The sequence below is a fragment of the Haliaeetus leucocephalus genome, unplaced genomic scaffold, assembly GCF_000737465.1.
Source record: "Haliaeetus leucocephalus isolate CR32 unplaced genomic scaffold, Haliaeetus_leucocephalus-4.0 Scaffold495, whole genome shotgun sequence".
Taxonomy (NCBI): Eukaryota; Metazoa; Chordata; class Aves; order Accipitriformes; family Accipitridae; genus Haliaeetus; species Haliaeetus leucocephalus.
Window position 1 is genome coordinate 8,221,811 of NW_010972931.1, and position 20,465 is coordinate 8,242,275.

Consider the following 20,465-nt stretch of genomic DNA (forward strand, 5'->3'; position numbering starts at 1 on the left):
AGCATGGTCTCTCTGGTGTGGCAGCTATTGTGTGAGGTATAAATATGCGCATTGTTTTAAGCTTTCATCAAATGGAAAGTGAAGTGCAAATAAAAGTGAATTGCACAAATATTAGTGAAGTTTGCAACAATTGCAAGGCTAACATGGTAGTACAGACTTTGGAAATATACCTTTTGTGTTTTGGTATCCTATATTGCTTTTTAAGGCCATTCTGTTAAATGATTTTAAAGGCACCTTAGAGACTCCTACACAATGGTTAGTTTCCTTTACAGAATACTAGTTCTTCTTTTTTCTTTCTGAGAAAGAATATAGTATAAACTGTGTACAGAATAATGAAAAAGTGTTAAAATGTGGAGGGGTTATTGCTTTTTAGACCCGGCAACTTGTCACAGTCTGTGACTGCAAGCTGTTGGCAAATTCAATACATGGACTGAATGCTGCAAGGCCAGACTATATAGCTTCAAAAGCATCTCCAACTTCTGGAGAAGGGGAGCAAGTGATGCTGAGGAATGATCAAGATACACTCGTGGCCAGATGGACAGGAAGAAATAGCCGATCTTCTCTGCAAGTGGATTGGCATGAAGAGGAATGGGTATGTTTGCTAAGTGGCGTGATGAATATTTTCTTAGTTTTGTTTGCTGTGTTTTTTTGTTTATAAGGTCTGTAACTGCTCACCATAAACACATAGGATGACTATTTTGGAGGTATTGGTCAACTAGCAAAGACGCTCCCTCCATTCTCTGCTCAGTTCCTCCTTGGCATGGGGATACAAACAGGCCTTAATAAATATTTCTGGATCTCCTAAACAGCAGAGATCATTACAGTAGGTGCATGGCTTTTCTGAAGTTGGTTCCAAGGGAAAGTAAATACCTTTTAAAGTAAAAAAACTGACCATACTACAAAGGGCTCTTACACTTCTCCAAGATAAAGCATGTTTTGCTTGTGTTAGCTGTACAATTCAGCCTTCCTGGCTTTTATTCTCATCTAAATATTTAGAACTTGCAGTCCATCTCTGTTTTGATTACGAACAGCATTTTAAAACTGTCTGCACAAAGAATTTAAATGGTTTTCCATACCACACTGCCAACTGAAATGAGAATTGGGCTGTGTAAATTCTGTCATCGTGTCATTGTGTAATATAAACAGAAGTGAGCTAAATCTCAAAAATAGTCAAGATTAATTAAACCATAATTAATATTGTGAAATATCAATCTAGAAATTAGATTCAATTCATTTTGGAAATGGATCCTTGCTAGTTTTAATCATTTTGGCATACTTTGGCTTACAGTCAAACTCACAGTAATGAGATATGAATAAAGCCAATTCAGTTATTTAGATAGTAATACAATATAGTAATTTTATCTGTTACTCACTGAGTTATATAGGAAAAAAGATGTGTGATTGTATACAACTATTATGTCAAACGTGAGTTTCAAGAATAAACAATAGTGCCAACTGCAAATTGGAATAATAGTGCAGGAAGAGGCACTTAAAATTGTTCAGCAAATTTACTTAGAAAATAGCTTTGCAATTTACCACACAAGTCATGTTGCTAGATATTGTTGACATGCTGGTATATGTTATTTATATATCCAGAGTTTGTGTGTGCAAAAATGTAAATGCAGTAGCCCAGAGGAAACTTTGCAGAGGAGTTGTGACTGGAATCACAGGAGAAAATATATTGCCAAGGGATTTGTTACCTAATGTCTCTTTTTAAATTGAGAAAGAAATGTTTTCTTTTAAGGAGAAAGTTTGGTTGAATGTTGACAAAAGTCTGGAGTGTATTATACAGAGAGTGGACAAACTTCTGCAGAAGGAGCGCTTGCAAAGTGACAGTTGCGAAGATGTTTTCCAGTGCGACATCAGTTGTACTAGTAAGAAAGGTAATCGGGACACTCGTGCCTACTGGATAAATCCAGAAGATTTAAATGAGACCTCATCATCCTCACCACCTTCATCATCCTCACCACCACCTTCATCCACACCATCCTGTGCATGCCATTCTCTCAGAAAGACAAGTGCGTATGCCAGACGCTGCTTCTTGCTGCTGCTCTCTTGCTGTGCGCTGGCATCGTTCCTAGGCCTCTGTTACATCCTTCCATGTGTTTTTAGTTCAGTGGTGGAGTTAAGCGCTGATGTCAGGCAGAAAGGGCTGGTGGTGTACTGGGAGCTGCTAAACCCATTACTTAGTTTGAAATCCTGATCCCACTGAAATCATTGCCAAATCCTTTGATGACAGTGGCATTTGGTTTTCATACCAGGTGTTTTAAGCTGGTAAAACAGGTGTTTGGGTTAGCATATGTCAAACACCACCTCTGGTAGCTTTCCTGTTGGCTTCAGCTTCTTTGCAGCAATCAAAGCTTATTACAGTGAACCTTTATAAAAGATAAATAAAACATGAGAGAAGTGCAGCACTACTGCAACACTAATGGTCCCAGATGGGCTGCCAAAGCATAGGAGGGGAGCCAAGCAGTACCATTAGACTGAGCTGAACTTGGATGAACCTACTAGAGTTTAAAGCAAATTTTAACCCAAAATGACAAAAGCTGTGGTGCTGAGGCACTCAATTAGTTAGACTTCTTGTTAGCTGGAAGGTAGGAACTGGCAGTGCAAGCTCTCAGTGGAATAATCCTATCAAAATTTGAGGTAAAGTGGGTGCTGAATTGAATCCAGCGTAATGCCATGAGCATGTGAATGAAAGATATTTTTATCAGTTTAGGTTGACAGTTTTGCAGCCGTGCATTAAATTTCAGAATTATTTCATTTACATATGTACTTATTTGACTTATTCTCACATTCTGTATGTGTGGTCTCTATGATTTGGCCACTTAATAGAGCAGGTGTGCCAAGCTAAGCTCTAGAAAGATTGATTTGTATTTTCATTTCCTTTTTCCTGTGCTGTCTTATTGTTTGATGGCCCTTTGTCCCTTACATGTGTCTGTGACTTCATGTCCATCCCATTGTTAATGTTGCAGTGGAAGGCAGTACCTTAAGAAAAAGAAAGCAAGGTGGAAGTGAAAATAAATTTTAATATATTTTTGTGTAGCTTTGTATATGTTATATATGATTTGCTTAGTATCTGAAATGACCATGTTTTTCTAGACTAGACTGACATTTTTGTGTATTATAAAGGAATAGGAGAGTTGGTTCTTGTTTCAGAATGTGTTCTCTATTAATCTTTGACAAAATTTCTTCTACCAGTTTGATACCTTTAAATGTTTTTATTTGCTAGCTAGTTTACATGAAGTTTTATATGTATGCACATGAAGGTTTTATTGGTAAACTTCAGTGCACCTTCATATCAATGTTTAAAAATTGTGGATTTTTACTGTTTAAAAAAATAGAAAAAAATCTGTGGTGGGTGATATCAGAAGCTTTTCCCAAGACAATTTGATGCTGAAAGCATCTTAGAACAATCATTTTCTTTCGTTTTCAGTCGATCTTTTAAAGGTACCCTGGATCTTGACACTATGCCATATAAAAGTGGAATTAGCTGCACTTACCTACCAATGGGTTGGTTTGTGCCAAGAGTTTCTGTAACCTTTCCCTTCTGTTCCTCCAAAATAGGAAAAAATCTTTCCATTTAATCCACAGAACCTGGTACAGAAACATTAAATCAAGAAGTGTCACAAGCTTTAAAACAAAGGGGCTTGCTGCAGTTTCCCATTGGTACCTAAGTGTCAGGATTAGATCTGAAGTCTGACTGTCAACCCATGTTGGGTGAATTTAATGTAAAAAATCCTGGAGAGGGAATCCTGTTTCTTAGGTATCTGGTGCAAACATTGTTCGTAGGTCTTAATGAGCAATTTGAATTGCTCTTGGGAAGTTTATTGTAAGCCAGGGCAAGCTGAGTACTTGATCACATTCTCATCAGATGTAGTTCCTAATTAACGGTCAGTATTTTTGACAGAGGAACAGGTTCAATACTATAAAAAAACCTGGTCTTACTGAAATCAATGGGAATTTTCCCATTGAGTTACTTTCCTTGACTCCACACCAAACCTGGCCTGTTAAATGGTTTTAAACTAAAAGAAGGTAGATTCAGACTCAATACAAGGAAGAAATTTTTTACAATGGGGGTGGTGAAATACTGGAACAGGTTGCCCAGAGAGGTGATAAATGCCCCATCCCTGGAAGCATTCAAGGCCAGATGGGACAGGGCTCTGAGCAACCTGATCTGGTTGAAGATGTCCCTGCTCACTGCAGGGGGGTTGGACTAGATGACCTTTAAATGTCCCTTCCAACCCAAACCATTCTCTGATTCTATTATTTCCCTTTCGCTGGCACTTTCCACAACTGATCATGGGAGTAGTTTAGGGACAAATAAGATCCCTTCGCTAAGTTCAGAATCACAACATTTTAAAGTTTCTCCTTGTCATCTATTCAAAGAACTAACACTTTTTCTGTTAGCAGTTCTGAGTTTTGAATAAATGACACTGAGCAGAGAGCAGCCAGAAATTTTTTTGAAAGCAATGTAAAAACCAGCAAACCAAGATAGTTCCAGAATTGGTAAGAGAGAGACAGTGGAATGCTGTTGAAGGACTTTAGAGAATCTCTCTAGAAATGAAAGTTTGTGAAAGAAAATACTGCCTGAAATAGTAGAAGGGAGACTTAAGAAATTATTTTTAAATGTATTTTTGTTATAGGCTTAGGTATTCATTACTAAAATTGCATGGGGGCATATAGCTTCTTTGATGAACATGATGAGTTTTAATTTACTGAGAGGTTTTTATCTCAGATTGTCTAGCTCAGCTGATTGTCCTAATGCATACAATTGAATTTGATATTTTCTGTTGTTATTTTCAAATTCATAATTCATTGACTAGTGAATCTGGATATAAACAACAGAATTTTAAATCCTGTTAGCTTAATAAACTACTTTTCATTCATGCAAGACTTACTATAACAGGGTGTATATTATTTTTTTACTGTTTGCATTGCAGTGTAGTGTATTTTCATCTGACAGCTTGTTCCTCCCACTGAAGTGAGTGTGGAACACTCACAGGCTTCACTGGTGAGGTTTCAGCCCTTAATATACAATCTAATGCTTGTGGTAACTATTTCAGAAATTGCGTAACAGAAATTTGTCTAAGATAGCAAAGTACTGTTTCTTTATTACTCTTGCGTTGTGGATGCCTTAATGTCATTTTCTGTTCAGTGCATTGAACTTACTGCTAGTCTTTTGCTATTCTATTTATCAGCCTTACTGCCAGCTTATTCTATAATTGCACTAAACCAGTGGTTCTCAAATTGCGCCCTGTGGATCACTGGGGATTGTCAGTACACTTGCTGGTAATCCACAGAGAGCCCGTGAGCTAGCAGGTACTGGCTTTACTCCAAGTCCCCATCCAGATGTTCCTCTGATCAGAAACAGTGGAGTGGAGGAGACAGCCCATGCCCTCGGTGCCCACAGGCAAAGGAGTATCCTGCTGAGCTCCTCTTCACTCAGTGAAAGTGTTTGAGAACCTTTGCATTGAGCATTTGAGTTGCTTATGTTTAGACTGTGTTGCTGCTCCTTAATCATGCATGTTGCCCCTCCATTTCTGTGCAGATTGCAGCCCTGCTCCAGAAGAATCTGGCCCAGGTATGTGCATTCATGGCTTCTGCTTCTTCTGAAAATTGCAGGATTTTGTTCATAATTAACAACTGAACAAGTGCCTTGCTGTTAAGATTGACCATTTTGAAATGGTAATGCTCTGCAATATCATGTGAGTTACCTAAGCATATGAAGAAGTTATTATTTCCTAAATAACAGTGCAAGGGAGTATCTGGTAACCTCTCATGTCCAGGTATGGGAGAGCACTTGTTCATGGTCTCTTTGGTTTCTCCAGTTGATGTGTTCCAGCAACTGTTGTAGGTGACAATGATTTGAGGCTTGTTCCAAATGTCATTGAAGTCTGTGGGAGTCTGACATTTCAGACATTTCAGACATGCCCTTTCATATGTGCTGTTGAGCTGGCCTTTCTGAATGAGAATTTGAGCAAAACATGGAGCAGTCAACAAGGCTGATGGAAAGTCTCTGTTGTGGGTACACACCAAGCAGTGTCGGGCACTGCAAATCTAACGTTACAGAATACAGAATTTAGGAGACTTTCATCCCACTGTTAACCTTCTTTCCTCTGTCCTTGTACTTCTGCACACTTCTGTTGCGTTTACAAGGTCTGAATAATATGCCTCTGTAATACCACTGTCTCCCAGCTAGATGGCTGTACTTTCTCCCATTTGAGAGTAGTTTAATCTGAGTTCAGTGAAGGTTTAGTACTTGAACTGTTACAGCATGGGCTTCTGAGTTTAGTGAAACCAATGGGAATTAAAGCCCCAGTGCAGGTATGATTTACATCTTCACAAAGTATATTAATGTTCTTCTCAGCTATCCATGCTGTTTTCTTCTATCACTGAGAAAATGTTTTTAATCAATAAAAGACTCCACAAGTTTTTAATTCTTGGAACATCCCTTTAGTATTTGCAAAATATGAATGTGGTGCATAAATGAATGCTTTTTCTTTATTTTTAAGACGGGAGTAATTAGCAGCAGTCAGGTCACCCCAACTGGGTACCCAGATATACCCAGAACTGCATCTTAAACGTAAGTAGCTGAAGCTGCAGTGTAGTGAAGCACTTAATGCTTGCTTCCCTCTGAAGCCAAATGTGACCTGACTGTGTGCTTAAATGGGTTGCCAATTACACTTCACTGGATGAGGGCTAAGCAACTACAACTTATTTAATAAATCTCTTCTTTTAGACATCATGAGTCCTTGCAACCCTGACCTAAACCAAGGGCAACTGCAGGTGCCCAGTACTTTGATTTATGGATGCTAGGGTTTTTTTAATATGAAAAGACTAAAAATATCTTTTCAAGGTTCTGGAGGACAGTTATTTTAATAATATTTTTATTGCTGTGGAGAAGAGAGAGTCTTAGGGGGAAAAAAGCAAAAACTTTTCCAACCTGACATTACATCCTTGATTTATACAGGCTTTATGTATTAGGTTCTCTTAACAAGACATTATTTTTTTATAAAATAGTCAGTAATGTATAGTCAGAGATGGTCCACTGTGTGAACTAATAGGCCTTACCAGCATCCCTCACTTGCTCCCTCCCTTCCTCTGTCTCTCCCTCCCTCCCTCTCTCTTTCCCTCCCCCTCTCTCTCTCCCCCCACCCCCTTTCAAAATGACACATTTCAAAGTGTACATTAAGGTATGACTTTGGTCAGCAGCAGTAGTAAGAAAAATAGCAAAGACTTACAAGGCCAAAGTCTGGCCCTTCTTTACCAGCCAGAATTCAGCTGTAGCTGTCTGAGTGGAGACTGCAGGATTTGTCTCTTGCTGTAAAATATAAGGCGCCTGAAGCAAATGACAGTCATCCTGCTGGTTTGTTTTTAAATGGAATAGCTTTTAACATGAACTAGAAACCTCTGATTAAAAAGCTGGATTTGTGTCCCAGACATACCAACAGCTAGCTTGGACTAGGTCTCAGGCTGTTGTAAATCTGTAACAGCTTGTTGCATCTCCATTGTTTCAGCCCCTGCGCCACATCACCCTACCTATGGGTCTGCCCAGTGGAGTCTATAATAGTTTTTAAAAGTTCTGGTTGTCTCATAGAACATAACAGCAGAGCTCAGAGTAGATTGCACATTTGAATTAGTGCCTCATGATGTTTGAAGGTGCCATTGATTGATCTGATAGAAAATACACTTTCATTAATAAAGTTCTGTTAGGAAAATCAATGAGGGGAAGACAGAAGGACAGGAGAATCCAGGTGAAAGTTGAACACTTAGAGTCCTTTCACATTTATTTAAACGCTGCCAGTGAAATGTGCCAACCTGATATGAGCCTGGGAGTGCAATTCCTTTTATTCCTGTTTATTGTTAATAGCAAGTACCATTGACTAAAAAATGAAAGGAAGACAGGTGACACCTCTGTGAAGTAGGTAGCAAACAGCATTTAGAATTTTGCAGACTGACAAGGGTTTGTTTTTTCATGGCCAAAATTTTAAACCAAGCGAATACACAGCACAGAGGCTATTCGCTCGTTATTCCGGATGGGCCATGGCATTGCATATGAGTATCGGGAGGAAAAAAACATCTAACAATTGCTTTATCTTCAGGCAGGCTGGTATACCATGAGTGTACTTTGTGATTACCACAGGTAAACATATCTTTCAAATGAAGTGCTGCCAGACACACAACAATTCTAAATCTCCACTGAGTTAATAACTAGACACATGTATATATATCCAGGCAATGAGATGATGATGATGTGCTGGAAGATCTTTTCAGTTCTTTTTGTCATTCTCATTTGTTTATAGAAAAGCACTTAAATGCAGTAAGAGAAACACTGTTAGTATCATCTGTGTTCTGCTTTTTAAGTGTTCGTGGGGCCATGTTATGGCATCTGATTTATTTTGAGGGAAAATACTTAATAGAATATAAAAGATAAGCTGTAATTCCTTGCCTGTTCTTTTGATGTTTCCTGCTTTTTTTATGGCAATGGAACAGAGGCAAACAACTTCCCCTTTGTGTAGTTTATTAGCTAATCTATCTACCGCATAGAATAAAAGCAAAAAGGATAGTTCTATTAATCTTGTCAGTTATGTTTCTGTTAGCAGACTTCCAAAGTTCCTATCTTTGGCTGGTTATCAAAGAAACATTTATTATTACTAGCTCTTAGTCCTGCCTTTCAGTCAGAATCCCAAACAACTTCCTTTCAGGGGCTTGAAGTACCCCATTCATGCAGGTTCTGATCTGTACATTGCCTTGTTCCTCAGCCAGCCAGGCTGGGGGTTCTGTGTGTTCTGTTTATGAGCTCCAGTGCTTTTGAAAAAATAAAACACATTGTCCCTCCTTTTGAAAAGAGAAGTGTTCTTCTGTTTCAGCCTTACATTAAGGAGGGCAAAACCAAAGCACTGTTCTATTTTCTTTTTATATTGCAGAGAGAATGGATTTTGTTAAAGCATCTGAATAATTTTTCATAAGGTCACGGAAATGGGGTTTTAAAATTTGTGGTTGATTAAGACAAAAAGCAAAAGAAGGAAAGAAAAGAAATGGAGCTTCTAGGGCATTTTAAGGCAGAGAAATCTCTTAGGGAGAAGGAAGGCACAATGTTTGGGATACTAAAATAGGACTTTGGCAACGCAGTTTCATTTCTATGCTTCCTGTGTAGGACTTTGAACAGAGTCCTAGGACATATCTCATGTATTTAAGTGGAAGTCAAGCTCAGACCTACTTCCAAAGATCTAGCTAAATCCCATCTAAATCACTGTACTTAGTGTTTCTTGCTAGCTAGCTCTAAGCCTTCAAAGCCACTCAGCAGACAGAGGACACTTAGAAGAGTACCTACATGAATTTTTCATCTCTCTGCCTTATTATTCCTATACTGCAAATGGAAGATAAGCATCGTCTTACCTCACTGAGGTGCAGCAAGGATCAATAAGCTGATGAAGCAGTCGAATGGTAAACTTCTGAGTCCAAAAAAGATTCAAAGGCAAGATACATGGGAGAAATCTCATGGACAGAAATGGCTAAGCAGATGTTCACTATTTCTGTTATATGACAGACTCCATACTGTCTGTCCATGTATGCACTATGAAAGGGTGTGTTTGAACATGCACACACAGTGATACACGCTTGTGTATATAGATATTCATCTCTCTGTTATACTTTCCGAATCAGCTATTGTATAGCCTGTTTTGTGGGCACAAATTTTGGAGCTATTACATGGTCAGGAAAGTCATAACAGCCTTACAGAGTAAAGTTCTCTGTATTTTCCTCATATGATAACCAGTCTGTAAGATTACTTAGTTAATAACAAGAAGGGAGTAACCAGCCAGCCAAAATAAAACAAGCCCTAAATATGAATTATCAACAACTTTGACTTGCAACAGGATGTTTTTTCTTAATGCATGTTTGTTTGTTTCAAATAAAGTACTTACAGTGCTGCTATTTTTTTTTTTTAACCAGGCGAATGGAGTGAAGCTCTTTATCCCTTGCTGACAACACTCACAGACTGCGTAGCCATGATGAGTGACAAGGCAAAGAAAGCCATGGTCTTTTTATTAATGCAGGACAGTGCCCCAACGATAGGGCTCTGCCTGAGCCTTCAGTATCGCAGGGATGTTGTCTTCTGTCAAACTGTAAGCAAGCAAATATGCATGATTTGATTGCACTTCAACATGTGGTGGGTTTTAAATGAAATATGAAAGACACCATTTTCAGAATTTTTAAGATCTATTCTACTCTCAGGTTTAACACTGATCTCCTCTCACAGGCTGTGCTGTCCTGTCCTTACTGGTCACTTACATGCATTTGACAATATATGACTTAAGTGTCCCCTTGGATATACATTCACTATTAAAAAAAAAATTATTCCAGAACTAGTGAAAATATACTGCTCTCTACAGAAACAACCTTTGCCTTCCAATGCCACCAAACTAAAACCAGAAGTAAAATGTGAAAGAGGGCAAAAAAAAGCCCATAAGCAGAAAGTGTACTCCCTCAGTTACCTTTTGTTGTTTTACGTATTGAGAAAACCGACAGGACTTGTGGTACCTAAGGAAAAAAAGTCCAGCTACAGGGAGAGAAATGAGTGCTGGTTTTTTTTCCTGGAAGTTCTGTTTCTGGGCCTGCTGGGGTCTCTTGTGTCAGCCACTGACTAGCAGGTGTCTGCACTTAAAAAACCTTCCACATGTCTGCCCACTATGCTTCTGTACTGTGTCTTATTATACCATGAAATCAGTATCTTGTTCATTTATTTCAAACAGCTCATCTCTTGGACATTGTTTGGTAGGGCTGTTGTCCCAAAACATTATATCTCATAGAGATAAATTCAGGGAATTTTTCTATACAAAACCCACTCCATACTGCAGGTAATTTTTAAACTCAATGCATTGAATATATTTACCTGTCATAAACAGAACTTTATTCCCTTCTGTTTAATTCTGTGACAGTCATACACCTGTGTACGTAGCATATGGCAATCACCTGGGAAATTCCTTTGTTGACAGTGAATTAAGACGAGTACTGATCTTAGATCTTAGTACAAGGTCTTCAGGACCTTGTCCTGAATATCTTGTAACAGTAGAGTTTGAGTCTCTGCATAGTGCAAACAGATATTGCATTTTTAAGCTTTCTTAAAATGTCATTTTTAAAAAAAAATCATTTATTCATACTATCAAAATTCATGGCCTGGAACTAGCTGTGTTGCTTTTCCATCTGTAACTAAAACAATTCTCCACGGAGACTCTTGTAATTCATATGTTGTAGACCCCTAATACAAGTGATTGTGTCCAGAAAACAAATAGAAGCAAGATCAACAGCAGTCCCATTTTGGGAGAGCTTGCAAGATGAAGGCAGTGTGCCCTAAGTCTGATTTTATGAATGTTTTGGATTTTTGTTGGTTGGTTGTCTCTCTTCAGCTGCAAGGAGAAAAAAAAGAGTGACATTTAAGGGAAAAGTGCATCAGTCTGACAGATGTGATGGCATCTCTTGTATGTGGTATTCTTTCTGTTTGGGACTGAAGAGCCTTTTTTGTATTGAATCACTTCACTCTTATCTGTTTTCTCTCTCACAGCTGACAGCTCTCATTTGTGGTTTCATTATCAAGCTGAGGAACTGCCTGCATGATGATGGATTTCTAAGACAACTCTACACCATTGGCTTGCTGGCACAGTTTGAGAGCCTGCTGAGCACTTATGGTAAAAGCACAGGGCAAGTGGGTGGTATTAGCTGCTGAGTCAGCAAATTCTGCATGCAATTGGCTACAGCAGAATATGAGTGTTTGGAACAATCTGCAGCTCAGCTACAAAACAATTTTGAAAACTGAAATGCAAAACCAGATTATATGTGGAGTACTTAATTAGTTAACAACTCTGAATTTCTTCACATTTAATTGAATTACTTCTAAAAGATAAAGTGTACTTGCCTTATAATGTCAAAGGTTTAAAAAAAGACAAAACATATCATAGGGATTGTTTTTTCAGAAAAGAAATGGATTAAAGTTCTGCTAAGCTAAGAGAAACTGTGCCCAAAATATGCTTTTTGAATTTTCTTGACCTCCTGTAATCCTGCAGTACAAAGTGAGATTGAAGAGAGAATACAAAAAGGGAAAGTACTTCAGTCGAAAGTGTTTCACTCCTGTGTCTGAACAGCCATCTGGATGCCAGTTAGGGCATGCTTTACTGAATGAATCCAGAATACCTTGTAACTTTTCCAACACACTTTTCCTAACAAAGGATATCACGGCTGTGACAATGCTGAAAAGTACTTCCTAGCGTCATCTAAATTGGAAAATCAGCATATAATCTACTTGAAGAGCGGTAGTCTGGACTGTGCTAGATAATTGGTGTTTTCTAAACTTGCTAAACTCATAAAGTCAACCCTGACATTGTATGCAGTCTGTAGGTCAAGGTGAAGGCCTGGGCTCCAGAGCCTCCGCATCCATAGAACTTCTTTGTGAGACCAATGACCTACGGACGTCATCAAATTGATGAAGGGAAGTTGTACGTAACAAGTAATGATTACGATTCACTTTTTCCTCCTTGATTTAGGTGAGGAGCTGGCAATGCTGGAGGACATGAGTTTGGGAATCATGGACTTGAGGAATGTAACCTTTAAAGTAACTCAGGCCACATCAAATACATCTACTGACATGCTGCCAGTCATCACTGGAAATCGGTAAAAAAAAAAAAATGGGGGGGGGGAAGCAGGAAGTGGGGTGGGACTGCAGGCACAAGAAGCAGTGGTAGTGCACTTGAATTATGTGCTTTTTGTACTGTGTTGTTTCTCTTCTCAGAACTTCAAATAAATGTTTCGGAGTTACTCCTTTTTACTGATGTTTCATTTTACAGGGAGCTAAGCTGGAAAGGGGTATATGGCAAGGCTCGAACCATGGCAGTATTGGTTTCTGAATAAATATAATCTTGACCTAGCCATCCACAATCATAAGCCAGAAGTATTCAGTATTTTCTTAAGCACTTGTGCTGTTTTTAAATCTCAGACTGACTTTTGAGGCTGATCTCATTGTCTGAAATTCACTGCTGTTGATCAGTTGGTCACTGCTTCACTGTATGCCACTGACTAATGGGCTGCCGTTAGCACAACGGGACATGGAATGTGTATCAGGCAGTTGATGGGCTGCTGCTGAGGTGAGGCCTATTTAGGGCCAATTAGGATCAATTTCCAAACTATTGGGGCCAGACTGCCGCTCATTTTGGCCACTTGTCTGAAAAGAGGTATTTTCAAGTTTGAGCTTAAGAGCAATTTTTGTTTTAAAAGTCTGAAGTAACAAACATTCACATCCTCACATAAAGTGGAGTGGGAGCGATCTGTTACAGCCGTATTATGATAGGAAGCATTTACAACAGAGTCACAGTTCAATTTGAATGCCTCAGCCTGCTTATCAGCTGGCCTTGCACTGGTTTCTGACATGGGGCTGATGGGCCCCTGCAATAGAACTCTTGCCCAGAGAGAGCCAGTTCACAGATGGGGATGAAGCTGTGGAAAGACAGAGGCAAAAGAAATCGATGTTTTAGTGTTTCTGTGTTTCAGTCTTTAGAATCTTTTCATTTTGAATCTGATTTCTGGAGGAAATAAGGCTTATTCGATTACAGTGTGCTGTACCAAGCTCCACTGGAGCTTTGCCCAGTGTCATCCACATCTGAAAAAGAGCTAGAGTTCTCAAAGATAAAAACATTTAGAGGAACTTTGTTAAGTTAAGGTTCACATGCAATGAAAAGTGCCTCAGCTGAAGGAGGTCTGCAGTACAATCGTGTATGTTACAGAAATTGCTGAGACCTCTGGAAATGACTGACAGCTGACACAAAATTCCATTCCAAGGAAATATTTAGTTGAAACTTCCCATCAGCTATAGGACAATAATCAGCAGGAAACCAGTCTTCATTAGTTTCAGGTCTGATAGTGTTGCTTATTCTTTTGCTGTCTAGATTTTACTCAAGAAAGAGAAGAAAGAAATTGTGTATTTATTTTGGTGCAAACTATTGGAAGGTTTACATTTAGAGGTGAAAATAGTTTTTTTGCTTTCAGACAAAGCATAGGATTTGCATGTCCATCCAATGTAAGTGTGGGACAGACCAATTTTGATTACCTTATTATATACTTCTCAGAGTTCTTTTGTTATACTTGAGCATATATGCTGTACTTGAGAGTTCTGCACTGTAAAGACTTGGACGTAACACCAAGGTATTGTTGCTGATAGGTTAACAGACAGCACACAAACCACAGTAACTTGTGTCTTGGCAGTTCCAACATAGGGTAGTATGACATACCTTAGTCTGCACTGATGTTATGAGATAAGGTAAGCTGTGTTACCTCCCGTATGCCATGAGATAAAGCATACACAGTGCTCTTTGCTGTAGCTCAGCTGACTCAAGGTAACCTGTTGTGCTGCAGGAGCAGCTTGTAGGTCTGAGTGATATGTTTCTGTATCAGTGCTTTTGTTAGCTCCCCCTTCAATTTATGCTTCAGTTGCTACTATCATTGCCTCTATCCTTCTGCTCAGAAAAGTCAGTACTACTTACTGTATCCAAAAATGTGTCCTTTTATGCATGTGCATCATCACTAGCCTTTATCACTTTAAAATCAAATATACTTTACTCTTGATGAGATGGGGACATGCCAAAATTTGGCTTTTTCTACCCAAGTTTTACAAGAGCTGCAGTATTAATGAGCAGAGCAAAATCAGCTTTTGTCAGGAAATTGGCAGATATGATTAAAATGTCCATGAGGATGCAAAATCAGCATTACAGGTTGCTGCAGGTTTGTTTTTGAACTAGAACAGCTTTTCTGATTAAGAGCAAGCTGTGGCAGTTCCTGAAAGTCCTCAGTTTTGACTGATACTTATTTTTTAATAGTTGTATTATGTTCTAGATATTATCCCTCTTTACATAAATAACACATTCTCGGAATGTAGCTTTTTGATCTTTGTGTCTAATAGCTGTTTATTTCTTTGCAGTGATGGATTTAATGTGAGGATCCCTTTGCCAAGCGCCTTGTTTGATTTGTTGCCACGAGAGATTCAAAGTGGCATGTTACTGAGGGTTCAGCCTGTTCTTTTCAATGTGGGAATCAATGAGCAGCAAACCCTGGCAGAGAAGTATGTATTCAGTCATGCAAGCTCAAACTTAATGGCAGTTCAGCAATCTCCTGTTCTGATGGAAGTATGTCTCTATGGAGTTGCACTGTTGCATTACTAACAGTGATTCAGTTTCTCCAATACACAAACAAGGGAATACTGAATGAAGCTGTCAAATGCAAAACAAAAAAAAAGGAGGTCCTTCTTTATACAGCCTATAGCTGTGGAGCTCCTTACCTCATGGGTTTGAGTCTAGTGCAGGTTTATGTGGTTCAGAAGTGAATTTACAGAAAAGGAAACCTGTCATGGGCTATTTAACACAGAGGTACTGCTTGTGACTCAAGACCTCTGTGGGTGACAGATCACTAGAGGCTGAGAGATCATTCTGAGTATTGCTGTGTATTTGCCCTCTTGGTTTTGCACTCTCCCCTAGACTTCCTCTTCTGGCCACTGTCAAAACACAGGATAATGGGCTAGATTGACCTTTGTTTTAACATAACTTTGCAGTACTTATGTAATGCAACAATGTTCTTGTAAAGCTAAAAAATATAATTATGTAATTATATTTGCTAGGGAAACTGTTCAGTTTTGGAAGAGCCACCAGGGCTTCCCTTTGTTATGGCCATATCCCGTAAAGAATACATTGATAGAGCACTGCTCAGATGGAGAACTCCAGTGAAGTCAGGCACATGCATGTTGTGACAGCAGCCTTGGTACTGGGGTGGAGCGTACAATGTGATGGTGGACAGCTAGAAAAAGTCTAACAAAGGCATTCCAGCAGTTACTGTTGTCCTATGTTGCCTATAAAGGGAGCCCAAGGTGACTAGCATAGTTACAGATGTCAACATTGTGTGTGTGTATCTATGTAGATATAGTTAGATGAGATGAATCATGGCATCACTGACAATATTTATTACATTCATGGTTTATTACTCCTAGATCTGTATTTCTCATTTACATATCTGAAGTCAAAGTTCTTAATCCTATCTACTGGTGTTATAGTTATTATTAGCTTATGAACTAAACTAGTAAATCTGTTATTAAAAGTTTGAATTTAGGCAAAATGATTTACCAGATGGGTATTTAATATTGAAAGAGAGACACAAAAGCCAAAGAATTTTAAGTACTATTTTCTACAAGATTTTTCTTTCACCTTCCTTCCCACTTTCCCCCTCACACTCATATATTTTCTTTTCCTGTAATGAATCACTACAACACTTCTCTGTTACACTTTACTCTGCTTTTGAATGGTTAGGAATTTCATGGGCTGAATCTTTAAACTGTTTTCTGGTAGTCATATTGCCAAGTGCAGTTGTTTCAAAGAAGAGGAGAAACCTTTTACCTTGAGTTTAACTGTTCCCTCCTTTACCTTTTAAAGGTTTGGAGACACCTCACTGCAAGAAGTAATTAACATGGAAAGCTTAGTGCGGTTGAATTCGTATTTTGAGCAGTTCAAGGAAGTTTTGCCTGATGATTGTAAGTATTTGGTAATTAATGGCAAATTTGGTTGAACAACACAACTCAGGCTGATTTTTTCATTTGTTTGCTTCATGCTAATTGTTTAAATGTTGATGATAACGCTAGCAGTGGTAACCTCCAAGAAATGATGCAACTTTATTTTAATACATTAGTACTAAGTAGAGCAGATTCAAGAAGTTTAAAGGGCAGTCTGATTAACTTTCCTTTTTTAATTTACTTTTACTTTACATGTCTTTCTAAGTGGCATTATGTGCTGTGTAAACATGCAGCTAGGCAGTTAGATTACCATGAGGGGAAGGCATAACAGTGACACGTTATAGCAGCAGCACTTTTATATGCAGTTTTTGGTCATATTCTCTGCACTTGTGATAACCTGCACAGAGAGCAACTGCCAGTTTTTAGGAACTTAATCACTTTCCCTCTGCTTATCCTTTGTCACTTTCCTATAATTGTTGCATCTGCAGCCAGCAACAGAGAAGTCTAGCACCTGGAAGAGAGACAATAGCTACAAGCTTGAATTTTACTGGTTATGTAAGAAAATTTCTTGCTTGTTACTGTTTTTTTGGGAGGCAGTGGCATAAATATTATTTACGTGTGACCATAAAAATGGTGAAAATTCATTGATTCATTATTAGTATCAAACCTCTTGTAGGCTGATTTCATGGGTCCCACAACTGCAGTTTTATTGCAGAAATACAAATGCAGCAATGTGCCACAGGATAGTAAGAATTCTGTCTGTTAAAGTACGTTATTGTACTTTCAGTTACCCTGGATTTTTTTTGATGCAGCTGAGAGCAGAAGCTGTTTCCCTCCTTCCAGGCATTTATAATCCTGCATAATTGATACTCTGAAATTTTAGCTGCAAAGTTTTGATTTTTTTATTATATAGTAGTCTAGCATCAGACTTTCTTGTAAAGTTCAAAAGTTAATCAATTTAAAGTGATTTTTCTTCTGCTTTTCTCTGCCTTACTTTATATCTCTGTCTAGTCTTCCATAATAATAGCTCCCATTCAGGTCCTTCCTCTCCTCTTTGATTTTGCTCGCTTTTTTTTTTACTTCAGTCTCCTCCCAAGTCCCCAAACCTCTTATGTTGATCCAGTCACCTTTTAGCTTTTGCCTTTTTTCCTGACACTTTTTTTTAATCCTGCAATTTGTCTTCTGTTCTGTCATTTGTTCCTTCTCTTTTCATGTTTTTTGAACTCTGTTTTAACTTTATACTTACTCTCCTCTGTTTTTAAAGAGTACTGGTGCCATGACCTTGGGTTTCTTATTTACCAGTAACACTTAACGCTTTATACCAGAGGTTCTTCTTCAAGTAACTTGAAGTTGTGAACAAGGCTGGCATGCAGTGTTGGACAGGTGGCATTAACATGATCCCTAACAGTGAAAGAAAACAAAATAGTCTTGTGTCCACCTGCTTTTTCTCCCTTACTCTGGGTACTTGTCATTACATTGATCCCTGTCACATGAAATGAATACCACAAAGGTGGAGAATCTTCCTTCTGCCAAAACTTCTTTCTGCTTCACTGTTTGTCCTGGGTAAATGCAGACATATTGCACCTGGTTTTGCAATCCAGCTTGGACAAATGGTTTGTGGTTATAAACATTAAGCAAAAGTTTTGATTAGAAGTGTGAAAAAAATATTGCGAGTGTCCCAGCAAGTGTGTTAGAGATGCTCTGTGAAAAGCTGAGATTATATGGACAAACCTGGGACTGTGGTTGTCATAAGGAAGGTATGAGGGTGTGTTTTGCACCTCCTCTGTGGTGATATTTAGGACGTACAAAGTGAAACATACTTTTCCATGAACCCTAGTCAAGAGAGAATAACATTTTACATTTAACTGTAAACCAGGTGGTTATTATGACCAGCCAGTGGTGTAGTCTGTGGTAAGTAAGTAGAGGCAAAAGGAAAACCAGGCAGGTCATTCTAGGGGACAAGAGGCCTAGTGAAGTATCTGCTGGCAGCTTGTAGGAAATTTTCCCTTCAAGAGGGAAAACTTACACAAGGAAAGTTGATTCCTGATCTGCTGTCCTTGTCCCTGTGCTCTTAATTCTGGCCCCAAAACTGAGCCCTGGGGAACACCTCTTGTGACCGGCCACCGACTGGGTTTAACTTCCATTCACCACAACTCTTTGGGCCCAGCCATCCAGCCAGTTTTTTAGCCAGCAAAGAGTACATCCATCCAAGCCATGAGCCGCCAGTTTCTCCAGGAGAATGCTGTGGAAAACAGTGTCAAAGGCTTTACTAAAGTCTAGGTATACAACATCCACAGCCTTTCCCCCATCCACGAAGTGATCGCCTTGTCATAGAAGGAGATCAGGTTAGCCTAACATACTATTTGCTGTGAGAGGATACATGGTCCAAAAATAAAACCTCATATATTACCGATGTGGGGTTCTTTTTGTCACATAGTTATTTTTTAACAGTTCATGCCTCCTTATTTATCCAGTCATAGCTTTAGTTGGCATCCTCTGTAGTTACCTCTTTAAAAAAAAAACACAAAAAGATGACCTATTTAATACTTGTCACTGATTGTCTTGAGTATCTTTCTATATATGTAAGAGATGATGTGTAACACTTTGAACATGACTACTGAAAGCATTCTAAAATACTGAAAAATTTCAACTTATTTATTTCCACTTAGTGAAATATTAGTAAACATATCATGACAGTATGGTGTCCTGTTGGAGAGAGTGTTTCTTGTAACTTGAAACTGGCCAGCTTGCAAATTTAAAATTGAAAATGTGAGCAGCATATAAAATATCTTCAGAGTTTCTGTGGAGACATGCATGATATCCTATCACCTCTGAGGGGTGATAATACAGGCAGTTACATGTTTATATGCAGTTATGAACCGTGTAAGAAAGCAAGTACATCTGTGACACAGAAAACAAGATACTATACCAATCTTGCTCCCTTCGTTCACTCTGTTATTATATTGCTATCAGATTCTGAGCCCCTGAAGTTTTAAATAACCTGAATGATATTTCCAGTTGACTTTAATTAAACTTGAATTTGTTTTGTTGGTGGTACTAAGTAATTAAGAATTGGGTTAATTGTTGTAAGCTTTGATAGTTTCAAGAAAACACAATTGTGTTTGCAACAGGCATATAGGAACACTTTCCATGTAACTTATCTTTGTTAAAGGGTTAAATACAGTAAGTAAGTGGAGTTGGTTTTGTTTGTTTTATAGGTCTACCTCGATCTCGTAGTCAGACGTGCCTGCCTGAACTGTTAAGATTTCTGGGACAAAATGTACATGCAAGGAAAAATAAGAATGTTGATATCCTTTGGCAAGCTGCTGAGGTATTTATTAATCTAAGCATCTCTGCATAGTTCAGGTTATTTTCTCTATGCATATGTATTTTCCCCTTTTTTTATTACCAATATGTTCAAATTTCTTCCATTTGCTTGCATGTAGCTTGGAAATACTGCCAGGTTAAACCTCCTCTAGAATGAGACATGGGGAGATAAAATGTATTTTCCACATCAGTATTTTCCCTACAACTCATGCAATGAAGTTCTGCTCTCTCAAAGATGACAACTTTTGACATCAAAGTCCTACACAACATTTGTGTCTCTCTAAGGAGAAGTACAGGCGTGTTCTCTGGCGGAAGGTTATGCATGAGGAAGGAATGATGAATTGTATGTCCTATTTCTAGATATGCCGCAGACTAAATGGTGTTCGATTTACAAGCTGTAAAAGTGCCAAGGATAGGACTGCCATGTCGGTCACCCTAGAGCAGTGTTTGATCCTACAGCATGAACATGGAATGGCTCCACAGGTCTTCACCCAGGCTCTGGAATGTATGAGGAGGTAAGAGTTTGAGTGTCACTTACTCCTAAATAAGGAACCATGCAAACTGCAGAGGAGCAGTGGTCTCTGTTTCTATCAAAAGG

General features: G+C 38.7%; 1 protein-coding gene across 11 annotated transcripts in view; it reads left to right on the forward strand.

Annotated features, from left to right (window-relative positions):
* The window catches only part of INPP4A (inositol polyphosphate-4-phosphatase, type I, 107kDa), a 79,917-nt gene that overhangs the window by 46,724 nt on the left and 12,728 nt on the right, over positions 1-20,465 (forward strand). For 7 of the 11 annotated variants that reach the window (XM_010575765.1, XM_010575766.1, XM_010575760.1 and 4 more), the window contains 10 exons: positions 374-592; positions 1,745-2,018; positions 5,552-5,584; positions 9,958-10,130; positions 11,567-11,690; positions 12,543-12,669; positions 14,966-15,106; positions 16,464-16,561; positions 19,759-19,871; positions 20,228-20,382. In XM_010575765.1, coding sequence (XP_010574067.1) covers positions 374-592; positions 1,745-2,018; positions 5,552-5,584; positions 9,958-10,130; positions 11,567-11,690; positions 12,543-12,669; positions 14,966-15,106; positions 16,464-16,561; positions 19,759-19,871; positions 20,228-20,382 — 1,457 coding nt within the window. The remainder of the gene's footprint in view (positions 1-373; positions 593-1,744; positions 2,019-5,551; positions 5,585-9,957; positions 10,131-11,566; positions 11,691-12,542; positions 12,670-14,965; positions 15,107-16,463; positions 16,562-19,758; positions 19,872-20,227; positions 20,383-20,465) is intronic. The other 4 variants (XM_010575768.1, XM_010575769.1, XM_010575767.1 and 1 more) reach the window with 2 other exon arrangements.